General features: G+C 33.6%; 1 protein-coding gene and 1 pseudogene across 1 annotated transcript in view; both read right to left on the bottom strand.

Moving 5' to 3' along the window:
- Positions 1-20,109, bottom strand: part of DPYD (dihydropyrimidine dehydrogenase) — an 849,503-nt gene that overhangs the window by 685,962 nt on the left and 143,432 nt on the right. The window contains exon 5 of the mRNA XM_030868763.3: positions 19,934-20,016. Within this exon, the coding sequence (XP_030724623.1) occupies positions 19,934-20,016 (83 nt within the window). The remainder of the gene's footprint in view (positions 1-19,933; positions 20,017-20,109) is intronic.
- On the bottom strand, positions 11,955-12,832 carry LOC132593762 (cytochrome c-like; annotated as a pseudogene).

The following is a 20,109-nucleotide window of genomic DNA, read 5'->3' as shown; positions in this document are numbered from 1 at the left end:
ATTTAATGCAGACATCTTTGGGGGGGGGAAAGGGGTGCATATAATGGTGTATAACATCTAATTTGGAGCTCTATATAAATACCACCTGTTTCTTAAGTACTATCAGCACTTACTGAGGATCAGATTATAAGGATACCAAAAAACGTTATTTTATATAAAAGCACACATAGAATTTCTTCAGGAACAGGCACTTGTGAATATAATAGTAACGAAAAATAAAAAGGAACTAAATATAATTTTGCAAATTACATCCTACGGTATCATGTCCTAAAGCTCTGTTCCAAAACTCACTATTTCAGAGGATTTTAACATGTTACAAAAATTCATTAAGAAAAATAAATAAATGCATTTATTTCATAAAACCTTAATTAGACACATCCTACAATGTGTCTTTGACATTATCTATCCCTACAGAATCTCATTGATATTTCTCTTCCTAGACCAAAGTCTATGGCATTTGATTGTGTTCACCCAGGTGTAGCATACTCAGTGATACAGAACTCTCTCCTGAATAAAGAAGAGGGAATTAAAGAAATTAGAAGATAACAGGTTGCATATTCTAGTTGTAAAAACAGTCACTTTAGGAAAAGTAAGTGCTTAAGTGGTCATATAAAAAGCCCTATTAAAACCAATTAAGCGGGCTTGCCTGGTGGCGCAGTGGTTGAGAGTCCACCTGCCAATGCAGGGGACGCGGGTTCGTGGCCCGGTCCAGGAGGATCCCACATGCGGCGGAGCGGCTGGGCCCGTAAGCCATGGCCGATGGGCCTACGCTTCCGGAGCCTGTGCTCCACGGCGGGAGGGACCGCAACGGTGAGAGGCCCGCGTACCGCAAAAAACAAACAATTAAGCTTTGTCTCTTAGGATTTGTAAACCTACACTTTTGAGCACTGAACTGAGTTGACAAGACCAATTAATAACTAATTTTTATCAAAGTAGTGAAATACTTCATTTATATTTGGGATAACCTGCATGTATATTATTTTGGTTTTGAAAAAATAAACACTAACTTGACACTTGCTAAAATATTCTGTTAAAACAAGCAATGACCTGGGGCTCTATTTCGATTCATTAAATGAAATATAAATTAAAAATGTTTTGAAAAATGAGGCTCATAGACGTTAAGAAGCTTACTAAAAATTACAGTCAGTCCAAGGGACAGAGCCAAAATTAAAACTCTGGAAGGATAGAAGACTGACCAATTGAAAGGTAAAGCAAATTAATTTTGGTTTAAGGAAGCTGAGTTTTGCATGACAAACATGCAAATGTCAAATAAGCATTTAGAGCTTTGGGTCTGGGGTTCAAGAAAGTGATGTGGCAGATAATACAGATTTAAGAGACAATAACTAACACACAGACTACGAATAAAGGCAAAATAAGGAGGTGCGATCACTAAAGGCATGAATGCAAAGTGAGAACAGGACCCAAGAGGAAAAATATTTTAGAGAGAATAGGAAAAAAAAAGTGGATTAAATATTCTGCTTGAGGGAAGGAGACACAAGAGGGCTATGGGGATATATGTATACATATAGCTGATTCACTTTGTTATACAGCAGAAACTAACACAACATTGTAAAGCTATTATACTCCAATAAAGATGTTAATAAAGATATACATATAAGATATATGTATATACATATATATGTGTATATATACATATGTATATATACACAATGGAATATTACTCAGCCATAAAAAAGAATGAAATAATGCCATTTATAGCAACATGGATGGACCTAGAGATTATCATACTAAGTGAAGTAAGTCAGACAGAGAAAGACAAATATCATATGATATCCCTTATATGTGGAATTTTAAAAAAAGGATACAAGTGAATTTATCTACAAAACAAACAGTCTCACAGACTTCAGAAACAAACTTATGCTTACCAAAGGGGAAAGGTGGGGGTGGGGAAGGGATAAATTAGAAATTTGGAGTTGACATGTACACACTACAAAATATAAAATAGATAATCAACAAGGACCTACTGTATGGCACAGGGAACTCTACTATTATTAGGATATTATTTTAGGATAAGGATATTCTGTAATATCCTAAATGGGAAAAGAATCTGAAAAAGAATAGATAATATGTATATGTATAACTGAATCACTTTGCCGTACGCCTGAAACTAACATAACATTGTAAATCAACTGTACACCAATATAAAAGAAAATGTTTTTAATTAAAAGAAAAAATATTCTGCTTGAAATGAATAAAACAAACAAAAGAAAAACAACATTTGTTTTTCTCTAAAGTTATAATGACATGTAATTGCTTATATTCAACCAGTACATAAATTTAATAACCAACACAATGTGTTAAGGTAGACAGAGAGGGACTTCAACTTCTATACAGAATGTAGTAGGTCACAGTAGGTCAATCGATGCTCTAATTGCCAAAAACTAGAAAAAGCTGAATAAACCACAAACATTTTCAGAGGCATCAGAGATCTGAAAAAGCAAGGAAAATTACACAAACTGAAGTTCTTGAGAAGGGAGAATGTTTTCAAGATAAGGTGAGGAGAAATTACCAAAACTTTTAGTGATCATTGGCACAAGGGAAGGGGTGCTGTAAGTGGAACATTAAGAGGACAAACACGTCTGTCTCCCTGCTGGATATATGCAGAATTCTAGTGCTGTGTGGGAGGCTTATAGAGACTAAAGTTCTAAAAGGCAAACAGAAAAAAAAAAAAGGGAAGAGGGAATGGGGCATGAAATAAAAACTGTTAGAAACAAAAGAAGAAAACTGACAAATCTCAAATCATACTTGAAGAGTTTAACAACCCTCTCTCAGAAAAAAATAAATATTTAAATAAATAAAAATCAGTAAGGATACTGAAGATCTAGATAACACTATCAACTGTCTCTAAGTGACATTTATAGGACACTACACCCAACAATTGCAGAATAAACCTTCTTGTCAAGTCAACATGAAATATTCACTAGGCATAAACCATATGCTGAGATAGAAATCAACTTTGAAAATATTAAAATCGTAGAGATTTTATTTTCTGGCCATAATCTTTTACAATTGATAAATCAACATTGACACGTCTTGATCACCCAAAGTCCATAGTGTACTTTAGGGTCACTAAAATGTTCAGATCTTTTGCCCATTTTTTAATCAGGTTGCTTGTTTTATTATCATTGAGTTTTAAGAGTTCATTGTATATTTTGAGTAAAAGTCCTTTATCAAATATGTATTTTGAAAATATTTTCCCAGTATGTGACTTGTCTTCTTATTCTGTTGGCAGTGTCTTTGCAGAGAAAATTTTTAATTTTAATGAGGTCCAGATTATCAACCTTTCTTTCACAGATCATGCCTTGGTATTGGATTTAAAAGTTATCAGTGACTCAAGATCATCTATGCTTTCTCCTATGTTCTGGGAATTTTCTACTTTTGCATTCTACATTTAAGTCTATGATCCACTTTGATTTAATTTTTGTGAAGGCTGTAAGGTCTGTGTTTATATTCATTTTTATGCACGTGGATGTCCAGTTGTTCCAGCCCCATTTATTGAAAAGACTATCCGATATCCATCATATTGCCTTTGATCCTTGGTCAAAGATGAGTTGACTATATTTGTATGGGTCTGTTTCTGGGCTACCTATTCTGTTCCATTTATCTGTCTGCTCTATAGCCAATACTACACCACAATATTGTAGCTAGAATGTCTTAAAATTGGGTAGTGTAAATTCTCTGACTTTGTTCTTCTCCTTCAATATTGTACTGGCTATTCTGGATCTTTTACCTCTCTGCATAAACTTTAGAAACAGTTTGTCAATATCCACAAAATAACTTGCTAGGATTTTGACTAGGATTGTATTGAAGGTAAAGATCAACTTGGGAAGAACTGATATCTTAAGAAAACTGAGACTTCCTATCAAGGAACATGGAATCTCTCCATTTATTTAGTTTTTCTTTGATTTTGTCCATTGGAGTTTAATAGTTTTCTTCATATAGATCTTACATATATTTTGTTAGATTTATACCTAAGTATTTCATTTTGGGGGTTGCTAATGTAAATCATAATGTGTTTTGAATTTCACATTCCAATTGCTCATTGTTGGTATGAGAAAAACAATTGATTTTTGTTTATTAACCATGTATCTTGCAACCTTGATATAATGCTTATTATATACCAGGAGGTTTTTTTGTCAGTATTCCGGGAGGGTTTTTTGTCAATATTTTTCAGATTTTCCACATAGACAATCATGTCATCTGTGAACAAATAGAGTTTTATTTCTACCTTCTCAATCTGTATACGTTTTATTTCCTTTTCTCGTTTTATGCATTAGTTAGGACTTCCAATATGGTATTAAAAAGGAGTGTTAAGAGTGGACATTCTTGCTTTGTTCTGAATCTTGTCAGACAGATCTTTTTATTTGGGTCTTTTTTTCTTTTTTGTTATTTAAAATAATGATGTATGCATCCATGATCTTTTTATTTATTAAAAATTTTTTTTTATTGAAGTATAGTTGAGTTACTATATCATGTAAGTTTCCAGTGTACAGCACAGCAATTCAGTTATATATATATATATATATATATATATATAAATCGTTTTTAGATTCTTTTCCCTTATAGGTTATTACAAAATATTGACTATATTGATAGTTTCCTGTGCTATACAGTAGGTCCTTGTTGGTTATCTATTTTATACATAGGACTGTGTATATGTTAATTCCAGATTCCTAATTTATCCCTCCCACCACCTCCCTTTCCCCTTTGGTATCCATAAGTTTGTTTTCTATGTCTGTGAGTCTCTTTCTGTTTTGGAAATAAGTTCATTTGTGTCTTTTTTTTCCTTTTAGATTCCACATATAAGCGATATCATATGATATTTGTCTTTCCCCGTCTGGCTTACTTCACTTAGGATGATAATCTCCAGGTCTATCCATGTTGCTGCAAATGGCATTATTACATTCTTTTATGGCTGAGTAATATTCAATTATATAAAGTCCAAATAATCTACCATGTTACATACTTATGAGGATATAAAATATAAAACTTAGTTAAGGAATTTATTCATATACTAAATAGACTGTTTGGAAATTTGTGTAAATATACTTCTATGCAACATCATATATAAAATATTTATTGTTACATATAAGCAGATAAAAATAATAAATAATAAGAGGCATACAATAATTTAGCATGTTTAGATAATCTTAAGCTTGCTCATATATTTATAGATTGCAAATAGTATGTATTAGTATTGATACAGTCAAGATATCTTTCTGGAATAACTATATCATCTATAGAAATATATGTGACAAAAATATTTGTCATGACCCTTAAAAGCAGGTAAATATTTTGGTGGAAGTGCTGAAAAAACAATCAATTCTATAAAAATTTCAAGTGAGCAGAATAATCCTGAAGAAATATGAATTGCAAGACAAGTCTTGTATTACTACCAAATAAAAATAGACTTTCATTTTAATGGAATGACCGAACCTAAGCAATGATTCTCAGGCTTCAATTAATGGTTCTAACTGGCTCAAACTTGCTACCCAATGCTTTTTAATTATTTAATATATTTTACTCATATGCAATCATTTAACTATAATTATATGTCAAAACTAGTAATTTATTTCTTTACAAAGAAAAAATTTCTTAACCTTGTTTCACTATTAAAAAGAAAAAATCTGATTCCTCAAACAGCTTTTTCATCCAAACTGTTTAAATTTCAACACAGTTCTTAGCTCTGGGTGAGAAATGTCTCAAGCAATATTCCCTTACAGAATATGAAATTATAAGCAACATCTAAGGGGATGAAGGAAGAAATGAAATATGAAGGAAAAATATGACAATGACAAATATAATACCAGTAAGTAATTTAACCTTATTGTAAATCATTTTTCTTACCTATCTAAAAAAAAAAAGAAAGATTGCTCTAAACTTTCCTCAAAGATAGAGGGAGATACTGGCAGGATAACTGGTTTGTAAACACAGCACAGATATCGACTAAAAGTATCACCTATGACATCCAACGACAGATACCCATTTCCACTAAAACTTGATGGAAGTTGATGTTATGGAAGACTTCTAAATAAAATGACTACTATTATTTCTTCTATTTGCCAGCCAAAGTAATGGCCCTTAAAATGGGAGAGAACTATAGGGCTAAAAGTTAGGACATGTACTAAATTAACTAAATTTCTTAGGAGGTTTCTTGGAAGATATTAGGAAGGTTGAAATTTAAACATCAGGAGCATTTTTTTAAAGAGTACAGAGTATCCCATATGGCCTCTCATTGAATCCTAGAAAAAACTTCTTTGTGCACTAGAAGAAAAATATTTATTCATGATTAACTGATTTATTAAGTAAATATTGACTGATTAAATTTTAAAATAGAGGCAATTCCTCAGAGAGTCTCATGGGTACAAAACTTTATAAAGGAGTTAAATAGACAAAAAACACATCACAATGAATATTTTCCAATAAATATAGCTATCATGTATGTACTTTAGTAGATGCCATGATTCTTCATCCATTTATAAAAATAATTGATAAAGTATAATATCACAACGTTGAATTTTCATAGGTACCTCATTGTGGTTAACTAGTGTCAAACCAAAGAGTAACATTATACTGTTTCATAATGTACATGGTTCTTCAACCACAAGCATAACAGATTAATGCTAACTGATTCAGTGGCATTGACATGGATACCTCAAGTTGCCTGCATACTGGTGACTTTACAATTGCAACTGACGATTTAATTCTTAATCATGTCTGTTCACTTGCATGAGTAATCTAGGAAATGTAACTTATTCAATTTCAAGGAACAGCCCAGAAACTAGGAGATATGACACCTCAGTAAATGTTCTAAGTCACACTTATTAATAACAGTGGAAGAGCTTCATAGTATTTTTACTATTAATCAGAGAAAATCACAAATTCATAATATATGTACCAAACAATTCCTTGAAATTTATTTTAATTGGTTTATGTCAAGTTTGCTCTTAACGAGGGGTCAGTGAACTATGACCCGTGGGACAAATCCAGCTGGCTGCCAATTTCCATAAATAAAATTTCATTAGAACACAGCCACAACAATGCAGCCACACCCGTTGGATGACATATTGTCTATGTGGGTGCATCTGCACTATACCAGCACAACTGAATAGTTCCAATTAGAGACCATATGACCCAGAAAGCTGAAGATACTATCCAGACTTCTACATAAACTGCTTGCTTACTTCTGCTTTAGACTATCAAATTACCATGTTCTGTTTATTTAAGCAACAAATTCAGAAAAAGTAAATCTAACCAGTTAGCTATCTTCACCAATTGTCAGAATGGGACACATGTTTTCTTCCCAAAAAATAGAGTAAACACAAACACTCTCGATGGATAGAATTCAGTATACATCACAATAACCTGTAGAAATAATAGATAAGAAAGGGTAGAAATCTTCTTTTAAATGTAGTGTGCTGATATATGAGAAATGGTAAATAGAAAAACTAAACTGCAATGTATATCTTCTAGAAGAGAAGACTATTACAGAAAAAAAATAGAATCAGCTATTGTGTTATATGTGGAATGAACCTAAATTAATTAGAATGAGCAATAACAAAATATACCAATGTACTTATAAACAATAATGAATTATCTATAAACCCATTCTATTATTCTTCTTAAATTGTAGAAAATGCCAAATATAATTACAAAATACATATTCAAAACATGTAAACCACTAATTTTCCACTTGTAAAAGCCTAATTCAAAAAGCAATTTACTTTATGGTTTACTTAAGCTTTGTAACTACATTAAAATATGATAGTATATACACAACAGCTTGTTAACAAGATTATCATAACATTAAAATCATAATGGGGCACTTCAATTATGGATACTTAAAATTAAAGCTAATCCTCACAGTACCAATTTTTATCTCCTAAATAATTTTAGCTATTAGCTGCTCATTCAAAGTCTGTATCTAAAATGATAAGCATTCTAGAGTAAGACAGCTCTGTACTTTTCTTTGGTAGCAAAACAAAAGCTGTATCCTTTCTCTGTAGTCTTTAACCCACAATCTTTTGCTACGAAGGGAAAAATGCAATTTTTTTTTTTACCTTAGTTAAGTACTATTTATTTATGTTGTTGCTAATGTTGTTGTTTTAAATAGTAACTTCTAATATAATAATACATATTTTCTGTTTTGGTTTTATCATTCTAAATGTATCAAGTTGTCATAAAATAGCAGTTACAATATTAATTTGATTTTTTTCTGTAAATATTTCTTTTAAGAAAATATTGTCTAGTTACACAGTGGGCACCAGGTTGAAAGAACCAATGCTCAGATTAATGAATATGATAATGCATTTTATAAGTATATAACTGTATCAAGTCATGCCTGATTTACTTGTGCTGTTGTTTCCCAAAATTTATAATTAGTAAGTATGCAATCATTTCTCACACTCAAGTTCTAATTAAAGTTCAAAGTAGAGGGCTTCCCTGGTGGCACAGTGGTTGGGAGTCTGCCTGCCAATGCAGGAGACACGGGTTCGAGCCCTGGTCTGGGAAGATCCCACATGCCGCAGAACAACTAAGCCCGTGTGCCACAACTACTGAGCCTGCGCGTCTGGAGCCTGTGCTCCGCAACGGGAGAGGCCCCCGCTCACCACAACTGGAGAAAGCCCTCACACAGAAACGAAGACCCAACACAGCCAAAAATAAATAAATAACTTAATTAAAAAAAAAAAAAAGTTCAAAGTAGAGGAAAACAGTAAATTAACATAGCTCCTAATTCATATATGCCAATTGCTACCAAATCCATAAATAATCCACAAGTATTAGGTATATATTTGGTTTTATTAAACATTAGTGAAAATTAATATAGAACTTTTCTTCTACTTCCCATGAATGGTGAAAAAATTAAATTATCTTTGGCCCATTTGAAACTGAATGACAAATCTTGCTTTCACTAATCCCTGACATGAATGAAAGTAACATTCGTAAGTTATGCAGTAAACAGATAATACCAAATGTATGTGTGTGTGCATACACGTGTGCACATTTGCACACATATGTGTCAACTGTGTGTATACATATGTATTCGTAGTACACAAATTACATTAACTTAATTACACGGAATATATAATCAAATGCAATTAATTACATATATTTTTACATAATTAATCATTTTCCTAATGCTTAACCTACCTTTTCTAAGCTGCATTTCAATAGTGTTATTAAAGTAGTTCCATCACATCATTATCTAGAAAAAGTGATGGTGTGCTTTTGTCTTTATATTTTATAAAATTTGACGATATTCAGCCTGGTTGCCCTCTTTCTATGTTAGGTGACAGAAACCATAGACACATGTGCTTATGTGCATAGTAGAGTGTGTGCCTCTCTCTAACAGAAGTGATAAAGACAAGATATTCTCCTCTGCATGGAAGAAAAGAGGATACTCTTGTAACCTGCTTACTGGGGGCGGAGGGTGGGGTGTGTCTTCCAGAGATTCCTGCTGATCCATTTAGCGAAAAAAAAACCTTGGAGAAGTATAATTATTATAGGATCAAGAAATATGATTGAAATAGAAAGCTTACACATTGCTTCTGCATCCAATTTCACAGGTCAAACTTTGCATGTAGTTAAAACACACACATACACACACATGGGCATTTATAATTACCTTTATTTTTGTAAACTTGGAAAACAAAAATATGTTACTAATATTGAATATGTAATCACTGATCATTATATAACATATTCAGGATTTTAAACAATTTGTGTTTACTTTTCATACCATTAAACAACCTGCTGATTTCATTAGAAATATTTTAATAATTTCTCATTTTACTTATTTTATACTTCTCTTCAACACCACTTCAAATTTTCTCATGCCTTAGATTTGTTTTCTAAACTACTTATTCAATTCACTATTCATAAATATTTAGGTTGCCTTCTCTTCCCCCTCATCTTTTTTTACCATCATAAAAGAATTTCATTGAAAGTTGTGCATAAAACTGTAATTCTAACAGATATGTCTAAAAAGCAAATGGATCTCCAAACTTCAAATGCTGTCAAACTGCAAGATTTCCTTGACTGGGACAGGGAGATTCATATAGAGATAAAAATAAAGATAGAAATTAATAGAGATAGAGTACATATATATGGACATATATATATATACAAACACACATTTCTGCATATAATATATATATATACACATACACACACAAACATCTACAAGTGTAAGGTTAAGTAGGATAGTGATAATATTCTTATCTTCAAGTCTTATTCAGATGGCCAAATTACTCATAGAGACAGTCTTTTACTTCAATTCATGTAGAAGTACCAGTTAAAGAAATGCCAGTGTAGTTTATCCATTATGCTTAGCAAGGGATGCAAAATTAATATAACTAAAACAATAAGCAACTAAAACAATATGTAGGTACCAGGAGTAACACATCCCTTAGATCAGATGGCAAACAGCCTCAGTACCACTAGATATTGACAGAGGAATGAAATTAAAGTTGTACTTTATAAACTAACACATCTAGAAGGAAAAACTGAAAAATACTTCTTTTTAATGTCTTTGAATCTCTCTTCAGACCTCACTCTTTCAATGAAAAGTTTAGATTGCTATTTATATTCCTTCTACCTCTCGAAGTCTAAAGTAAAGCAATAGCTTTAAAGGATTTTTACCTTTCAACTTAAATGATATTTAAAATGTACTGTATCTCTTAAAATTATTTTCCTAATTTACATAGTTATACTTTCAGTTTAACTCTGGATACATAGCTGGGTTTATGGTACACCTGCAATTACTATTACACGCACCAGAAAAAAAGCCAAGAATATAAACTGTGCAACTCAACATCACCATCTAGTGACAGAATTCCTAACACGTGACAAAGCTGAGCAAAAAGGAATAGATTTCAGAGATATAATGCCCTGGTAGTTTATCTTTAGAATAATCACCAAATGTAACAGCTCTCACTGAATATGTATGGCTCTACAAATAAAATCCTAACCCTTAATTGGCTATGTCTGTACTCTAAAATGTAATTTATATTCTTACCATAGAGGTATATCCACAGATCTCACCAATCTATATTTTTGTGTATTAAGTCATTATCAGAAAGCTTCATATAGTTTTTTACATTTTTTTTCTTAATGAACTACATTCTATATGTAACTTTTCTTTCAGATTTTGACACCCCATTTTCTTAAGTTATTCAACTGAAGTACCTTCCAATTTCATTATTTCTACTACACATGGCCCACTACTGCCTTAGGAAGTAAAAAGGTGACAAAGAGACACCACGTTTTTTAAAAAGGTCCCACTTTTCCCCTTGATGTTTAGAAATGATTACAGGGACTATGACAGGTGCAAAATATAATACAGTAATCAAATCACTTTGGTATGATAAGAGGGTTGAATTGGCAGAGATAAGGGGAAAAAATGAAAAGAAATTGAGAATTTCACCTCTAAATTCACTATTATCATACTATAGACAGAGATTTCACCTGGAGATGATACATTTTTTTCTGTCCTTAAAATTTTTTCATGTCATCATTTTCAGAAATCCTGTACAGTATTTCCACACAGCCATGGAACTACAATGGACTCTATAAGTTAGATAAAAAATATTCCCTCTGGCATTCTACATTCTAAGACCACACCGAAGTTTTCCAGTCAATTCCATCATGTATGACATATGTAATTTATTTGAAATAAGCACTATACACCATTCAATGGAAATAATGTATACAAACATTGTAATACTTTGTATCTTCATTTTCTTAATGTTTCATAAATTACAAAGCATTCTCTCCTACATTATTGTTGTTCTTCATATCAATCCTATTAAGCTTTTAATCCTATCTTATAAAAAAGACTAAAAAAGACTAATTTATCTAAAATCACAGTTGGAGTCTAAAATCTGATTTTTGCCACTTATCCAAGATTTTGTATCTTATTTTATATTCTTCCCATTTTTCCTTCTTACTTCATTATTTTTCTTTTTTTCTTTTATTTTTTTTAGATGGAGAATTTTAATTAAATTGGCATAGTTAAGACCAAAAAGGGAAGGTGGACATTGTCAGTGTATCTTCAGCCCTTGCCTTAACGGGCGAATGAACACAACTTGAAACACAGGTGACTCTTGCTGGTCTATGAGACAGTGAAGGGAGCTTCTCAATATTTAAATATATTAATATAACCAGTTATAGAAATCTAAATATAAAACCAATCTCCTATAGGGTTTGAGAAGGCATTCACCATATCCCTGAAAAGTTTAACATTCCTTATTCAAGTTTAATCATCTCTTTAGAAAGGGAAAACAGTGATAGTACTTGTTGAACCAGAATTACTATCAAAATTCAAAAAGCTGACCATATTTATTTAGCCACAAGCCAATCTTATTTAAATCAGGACAGAAATATTACATCAGCCATTCATGATCTGAATTCTAGTGTATGAGATCAATTTACATATGGTACACATAAAAAGTCATGAGACATTTCATAATAAATAAGGCAGTGGCCAACTATTACTCATTAGTAGCTTTTTTGAGATAAGCTATCAAGTCTGCCCTTTCTCCCTTCTTCTTAATGCCAGCAAAGATCATTTTTGTTCCAGGGATGTACTTCTTGGGATTCTCCACATACTCCATCAGCATCTCCTCTCCCCAGAGGTGATGCCTTTGTTTTTGTTGGCATCTGTGTAAGAGAATCCGACAGCCTGTCCTGTCTTTCGCCCAAACAGAACACGGAGATTTGGCCTGGTCTTGTGCTTGCCTCCCTTTTCCACAGTATGGCACTGGGCACACTTCTCAACAAAAATATTCTTGCCCTTCTCGACATCACCCATTATTAAATCGTTCTTTCTCTGTGCACGACTCAGAGGTTCCCACTCGCAAGCCGAAAGTCCCGCTCTCTAATCCCAAGAACACGCCGGTCCGCGCCTACGTATCTCATTATTTTTCTAATCATTCATAATATGCTCCCATTATAGAAAATTTAGAACAGAAAATTATAAGCCTGAGAAATGTGTAAGCCCACCACTCAGATATAATATATTTTGCTGTATTTTATTCCTATCTTTTTTCTCTTTATTCTTTATATTCAATGGAGATCATGTTCTACATGCAATTTTGTTTCCTGGTATTTTTCAGTGAACATGATGATACTCGTGTCACTCAAAAACACTGTTAAAGGTCATTTTAATATCCAGATATAACTAAATACGCCACAATTTACCATTATGTATATATATTTATTGATATACCATATATATTATTTTATATTCTAGAAACTTCATTTTCTTATTATTTCCTTAATAGTAGACAATTAGGTTCTACTCAATTTGTTTACTGTTATATTCTATAATTTGAGAAACAGTTTCAGATTGTCCATAATGTCTATGTCTTGTGCATAGTATATTTCATGAAGTTAAATTTATATGAAAAGGGGTATGTTTGTTTCAAGGTTCTTAGTACTTATTGGTACACTTCCTTCCTTAAATGTAAAAGTAATTTCAATTGCTCTTGATCTCTGAGAACGGGACAATGGCTCTTACCATTCCATCTCCAGCACTCAAAAATCTCCTCCTCGCTGAACTGCAGTAACGTCAATAACCAAGAATTAGTACTTTTTATGTAATTTATATTTTGCTTGCCATTAGAGTTGAATATTTTAAGGGTTTCTTAATCATACTTTGCCAATTAACCACTAAGCTCCTAAATTGTTTTGAATCTCTTACACACATGGCAATACAGAACCCTGATGTTGTCTTTAAATTTTGTGATTTTTTTCCATATACAGAAGATTTTTTTTTTTTTTTTTTTGCGCGTTACGCGAGCGTCTCACTGCTGTGGCCTCTCCCGTTGCGGAGCAGAGGCTCCAGACGTGCAGGCTCAGTGGCCATGGCTCACGGGCCTAGCCGCTCCGCGGCATGTGGGATCTTCCCGGACCGGGACACGAACCCGTGTCCCCTGAATCGGCAGGTGGACTCCCAACCACTGCACCACCAGGGAAGCCCCAGAAGCTTTTTTAATGCAGTCAAAGCTTAGTTATTTCCTCAACTACTTTTTGGATTATTATCTCTTTCCCCATCTAAACCTCAGAGATAGTCACTTTCATAGTTTATTGGACTGTGGCTGTCTCATTTATTTATTTTAGCTCTTTAATATACACGAAACTTCCTTTAATACCCGTGAGGTAAAAATATAAGGTGATTTCTTTTTTCTAAACAGCAAAACAACTGTCTCTTATACCATTTGCCGAGCAATTCAACATGTCCTGGATGATTGGGGTACTCTAATATAACTACCTCATAGGATCTTCATAGAATAGGTAATACACAGAAAAGTTCACAAATTTCCATCTTTATCTTAAAACTGACCATATTACTAAATTCTTTTATTAATTTCTAGAGTGTTTTTGTTGTTAATTCCATAGAGATTTCTACATACAAGTCATGTCTTTAGAAAATAATAGTCACCTTGTCTCCTCCATATCATATTTGTTAATTTTGGTTTTATATCCATTACTATGTTCTGATTTCAGTTTTACTCTTCATTTTTTGAGAGTGTGCATGATGTGTATGTGTGATGTGTGTGAACATGGTTTAACCTTACCCTAGACTCTCCTTTGATGATAATTCCATCGGTGAGAGAAAGGTGAATGTCATGTTAGCAACTCAAAAACATCCCTCTGGGGCGATGCTGTCCAAACCATAGCCACTAACCACGTGCAACAATTTACATTTAAATTAATAAAAATTAAATAAAATTAAACATTCAGTTCTTCAGTTACACTAGCCACAGTTCAAGTGCTCAGACACACCATATCAGAGTCCCAATTTATTCTGTTGGAGAAAGTTATTTAAAATGTTTAAATCCCGGGCTTCCCTGGTGGTGCAGTGGTTGAGAGTACGCCTGCTGATGCAGGGGACACGGGTTCGTGCCCCGGTCCGGGAAGATCCCACATGCCGCGGAGCGGCTGGGCCTGTGAGCCATGGCTGCTGAGCCTGTGCGTCCAGAGCCTGTGCTCCGCAACGGGAGAGACCACAACAGTGAGAGGCCCGCGTACCGCAAAAAAAAAAAAAAAAGTTTAAATCCCAAAATCTGTTTCTCTCTGACACACATTTTCCTAAACCAAGTATTTTCTTAGGCATCTGGTTAGATTCTCCTTTCTGATTCCATGCACTATCATTCGAAATCAGATGCTTTCCCATGGCTACAAATATCAAAGTACTTAACAAATCCCAGGCTGCAACCTCCAGTCTTTTTCCTGAGTTGCAGAGTTGTATTTTCCTTTGCCTACTGCAAATTTACACATGAGTTTACCATAGCTATCTCAAATTCATCTGAAAACTAAAATCATCTTACTTAATCCTCCTCTTCTTTTCTCTTTCCCTATCTTAATTAATGTATATCCAAATACTCAAAATAAAAACATTTGAGTTTAAACTTACACAGTGCTGTATGTCAATTATATCTCAATAAAACTGGAAGGGACAAAGCGATAAAGAGGCATGGACATATATACACTACCAAACGTAAGGTAGATAGCTAGTGGGAAGCAGCCGCATAGCACAGGTAGATCAGCTCGGTGCTTTGTGACCGCCTGGAGGGGTGGGATAGGGAGGGTGGGAGGGAGGGAGACGCAAGCGGGAAGAGATATGGGAACATATGTATATATATAACTGATTCATTTTGTTGTGAAGCTGAAACTAACATACCATTGTAAAGCAATTATACTCCAATAAAGATGTTAAAAAAAAATGATTGGAAAAAAAAAAAAAAAACTGGAAGGGAAAAAAAAGTTGAATACAAAGTCAAAAAAAATTTTTTGACTTGCCCTTGATAAATGTCCTTCTTCTTATTTTTTATCTTTATCAATAATTCAACAAATAATTATTAAGCACCTAATATGCTAAGAATACATATGGTAAGGCTAAGAATACAAAGGAGAGCAAAATAGCAATCCTCCTACCCTCATGAGATTTACTATCTAGTAGGATACACAAATAAATTAGACTTTATTCTGAAAGCATAAGAAAACTTTAAAAGGTTTTAAACAGAGCAACAGAGATTAAATCAAGTTTTTAATATACTGAGGCTATTAAGTCACAGAGTCTCATCAGATCTACCTTCTAAATATTTCTAAATTTCTCAAACACACTCTCCTCTGTTGACCTCTATACCCTTCTACCTTTATCTTAGTGGGGTCACTGATTTCTCTACATCTCTCATTCCCTCCACTGTACCCTCTACTCTACTGCCAAAACAAACTTTTGAATTATTTTTTCCCAGTCTGGGTATGAGTTAAAACCTAATAAAATACTTGTTTCATTTAGCCAGCACATTCCAGAGTAGGCTGTATCCCCTTACACGTTTTAAATAGCCGGCCACACGTTCTCACATCCAGGATTAGATCCTCACATCTGGGATCAGGAAGAAGCACCGGAGGGGTCTAAAATGATTCCTGAGCTGGGACACTGATGAAAGAACAGGCCCAAGATTGCTTGGCAAAGACTGCCCACGAACAGGGATTGGATGAGACGACAGAGAACTGAGCAAGGGCAGAGACCTCTCTTTTTTGTTCTTAGTAGAACCTTAATAAATGAGGAGGTAATACCCAACTTGATGATAAGTCCCAACCAAGGCAGCCACAAAATGTCTGTCACTCTTCAGATTCAGTCAAGTTTTGCTCCAACTTCTCCAGACTACAGACACACTCAGGAGGAGGGTACCACTGTGGGTGCCCGGAGCCACCTGAGGGCTGCTGCAGAGGTTAAGTTAGTGAGAAAAAAAGGATGTTCAATAGCCAAGCTATGTCATGCCCATGGACCAAGAGAAAAAATGCCATATCATTTTTGGGATCAGGGAAACAACTCAAGTACTGGGGCTCTGAGTCTTCACATCAGGCATTTGATTTTTGTATCTGTCTCCCCAACTAGACCATTAGCCCCTTGAGGGCAGAGATTCCCTTATTCATATCTGTAACCCCATTACCTGGTGTATTACAGAAACACAATAAATGTTTATTAAATAAATGAATGATTGTATCTATCCCCACATTATATTTTCTTACCCTATTAGAATTCTAAAAAGTTGTAAAATAATCTTCATAGTTTTATCAATATATTTGATCCTGTCACCCTTCCTTAAAAACCACAATCACTCCTTGAAGTAACTTAAAGTATCTATCCTGGCAAGCTAGACTCTATGTAACTGACCTCTAGAATATGGTAACAAACACATTTCCAACAAGCCTCCTGAAACCAGCCCCTGAGCTAACTGAAATTGTTGGCAAATTATTCATACCTGTCTCCCACTGCCCCCTCTCACACTCTGAAATTCTGAATAGTTCCCACCATCCCTGCCAACCTCGTACTGCTTTATTTATACCCAAGGATTCTTGGCATATGAGGAGAGATATTACTGACCAAATAATTCTGCCTATGTGAGTTTTGCAGGAAAACATACATTCAAAAAAGCTTGAAAAAAATTTGCTCTACGTCTTTAAAGACGACTTTACTGTTCTTGAAATACATCTTGCACCTTTGTTCAATACCTTTCCCTCTACCTGTAAAACTGGCCATATTCAAGGCCTAGATCAAATTTCTTATCCTCTCCATGGTTTTCTTTGATTTGACACTCTTCATGTAAGACAATAAAAATGATCATAGATGAGAGAACAATTAATTTTTGCCCCTTGATGCATTCTCCTTTTATTCTATTAGTCACATAACATTATAACTTTTTGTTTATATGCGTCCATAGTCTCACATATAAAGAATGAGCTCCTGCTGTATTTTCTAAAGGCAAAAACCAGAAGTTTTTTTAAAAGTGCTAGGCCCACAGTACACTAAACTGTTGAATGCTTTTGGTAACAAGATTATTTAGTTGTGTTTAGTGAATCTAAAGATTATGAGTGTGTGTATGTGTAAAATATCCTGCCAACGTAAACAAAGTACATTACACAGCCATATGATTAAATGCTGATTTAAATTATCTAGCCTATTGCTTTATCTCATAGCATGGATGGTTGAGAGGTTACTCCAATCAGGTAATACTTGTTTTTCTCATTAATTCATCTCTACTTTTTGAAAAGCAGAATTTTCGAAAATGGCAAGTATTACAAAATTTGGCAGAATTTTATAATCTCTTCCAACGCAGTTCTCCCATAATTCAATTTGTTTTTTTCTTGATGATGAATTTTCTATACTAATTACATCCTTCCCTTGTTCATTGTATTTCCCTCACTCACATCCATTTTCATTCACATTGCCCCTTTGCAATTCTTTCTATGTTTTTGGCCTTTTATTCAAAGCTTCAGAGCTGGCATTCTCTTTGTCTTCCTTTGGGTCTATGGGTTTACTTCAAACTGAATAGATATAAAAATACAGAGAATAACTGTACAGTTCTAAATAAATATTGATGTTATGCTTAACATATTCAAAGTTATTACAATAAACATTTACAAAAATGATGTTTTCAATTTATACCTGTGGTAGTTTCAGGTAGAGGATAAAGAATATATTGAAAAACAGCGGTTCAGTCATAACTTCTGCATTGGCCTTTTCCACAATACATTTTACTCTTTATTTTAAATTTACGACTATTTTCAATAACTTTTACTTTCTGAGAATGCCCACTTGCATTGTATATAGATACAAACTCTCTATTGTGGACTCAGTTTTATTTTTCCCTCTTTTTTATTAGTAAAGACATTAACAATAAAATAGGCTCACTTGCTCCAGCTGGTAATTTCTCAATACTAGTAATATGTTATTCCTCTTTTTGTGACATCATAATCATCTATATAGAAGTACCATGTATCTTTGTGTAGAAGCTACTGTTTCCATTAAATTTAATTACCTCCTCCTGTGGTTTTAAATAGAAGTGGCTTCAAAATGAGGGCAGCTTCTATTAAATTTAATTACTTTCCCCTGCTGCTTGCGTGGTAAAAGGGAGGTCACTAAATGAGAGCAGCTTCTAGCCTAAAGTATATGGTAACTGTGTGCCAGCAATAACAAAATTGTGCCCAAAATACCCTTCTAGGGAGCTTCACAGGTTTATCCTTTCTCCTATTTAAAATTTTTCCTTTAGCCTTAATTTAAGCCCTTAAAAAATGAGCATGGATAGAAGCAGATATATCTTAAAAATCAATTTTAGTTTCACAGGCTAAATCAAGGCAAATATACTATTTCTGTACAAATATATTGGAAATTATCCCACTCAAACGTTCAGAACTTTTAAGATTAACATCATTTGTTGTCGTTTCTCCAGCTGTAAGGATGCTAAGTTTTATTCTTCACACATTTTCAATGTCTAGTAAAAGCCTTCATTGATTCTGATCAGATGGATTTAAAGACTGCTTCCTAAAAGTTATTAAAAAGGTATTAAGTTTAGGGAGATTTCAGAAAAATATTCAGAAATAGTAATGTTAAAAAGGAAAAAAAAGAAAACCCATCAGGTTCATTATAGACTGCTGTATTTGAAAAAAAGTTAATCTGTATGCTTTATAATAGTATGAAAACGTGTATCAGTTTAAAAATACTATGGTATAATCCTATAAAATATTTTAGTTAAATATTAATTAGGAGAAAATACTACTCAGTTAAAACACCATTGTACTATTTATTTTTTTACACAGGCAGAATGTAGATGAACAACATTTCCATTCAATCACACAGTTTAGTATAAATATAAAACAAGACACCCCTCAAGCATTTTAAGTAACAAATTAAACATTTACATTTTTTACTGTGCACTGAGGCTTAACATTTATGCAGCTTCAAAACCAAAGTACAGCCTCAAGGGAAGTCTCTCCACTGACAAATTAATACCTTAGAGAACAGAGCTGAATGGTGGCAATGAACTCATTTGTTCCCCCAATAATGAAGAATGACTTTTTCTTTACCACATCTGTGACTGTTGCTATGGTGACCCAGACTTACCTCATTGCTTCTCGGAGAGCTCCTCGTTCACCAAGAGTCGTGTGCTTGATGTCATCAAAATTATTCTCCAGCTTCTCGCAATTCTGCAACATATTAGAAAAATGCATTAATCCCCCAACATACTGAGATAAAATTATATCTATGCAATTATGTAAAATATAATTGATTATATTGAT

Source organism: Globicephala melas, chromosome 1 (genome assembly GCF_963455315.2).
Source record: "Globicephala melas chromosome 1, mGloMel1.2, whole genome shotgun sequence".
NCBI classification, from domain to species: Eukaryota; Metazoa; Chordata; class Mammalia; order Artiodactyla; family Delphinidae; genus Globicephala; species Globicephala melas.
This window is presented reverse-complemented; position numbering and strand designations above follow the sequence as displayed.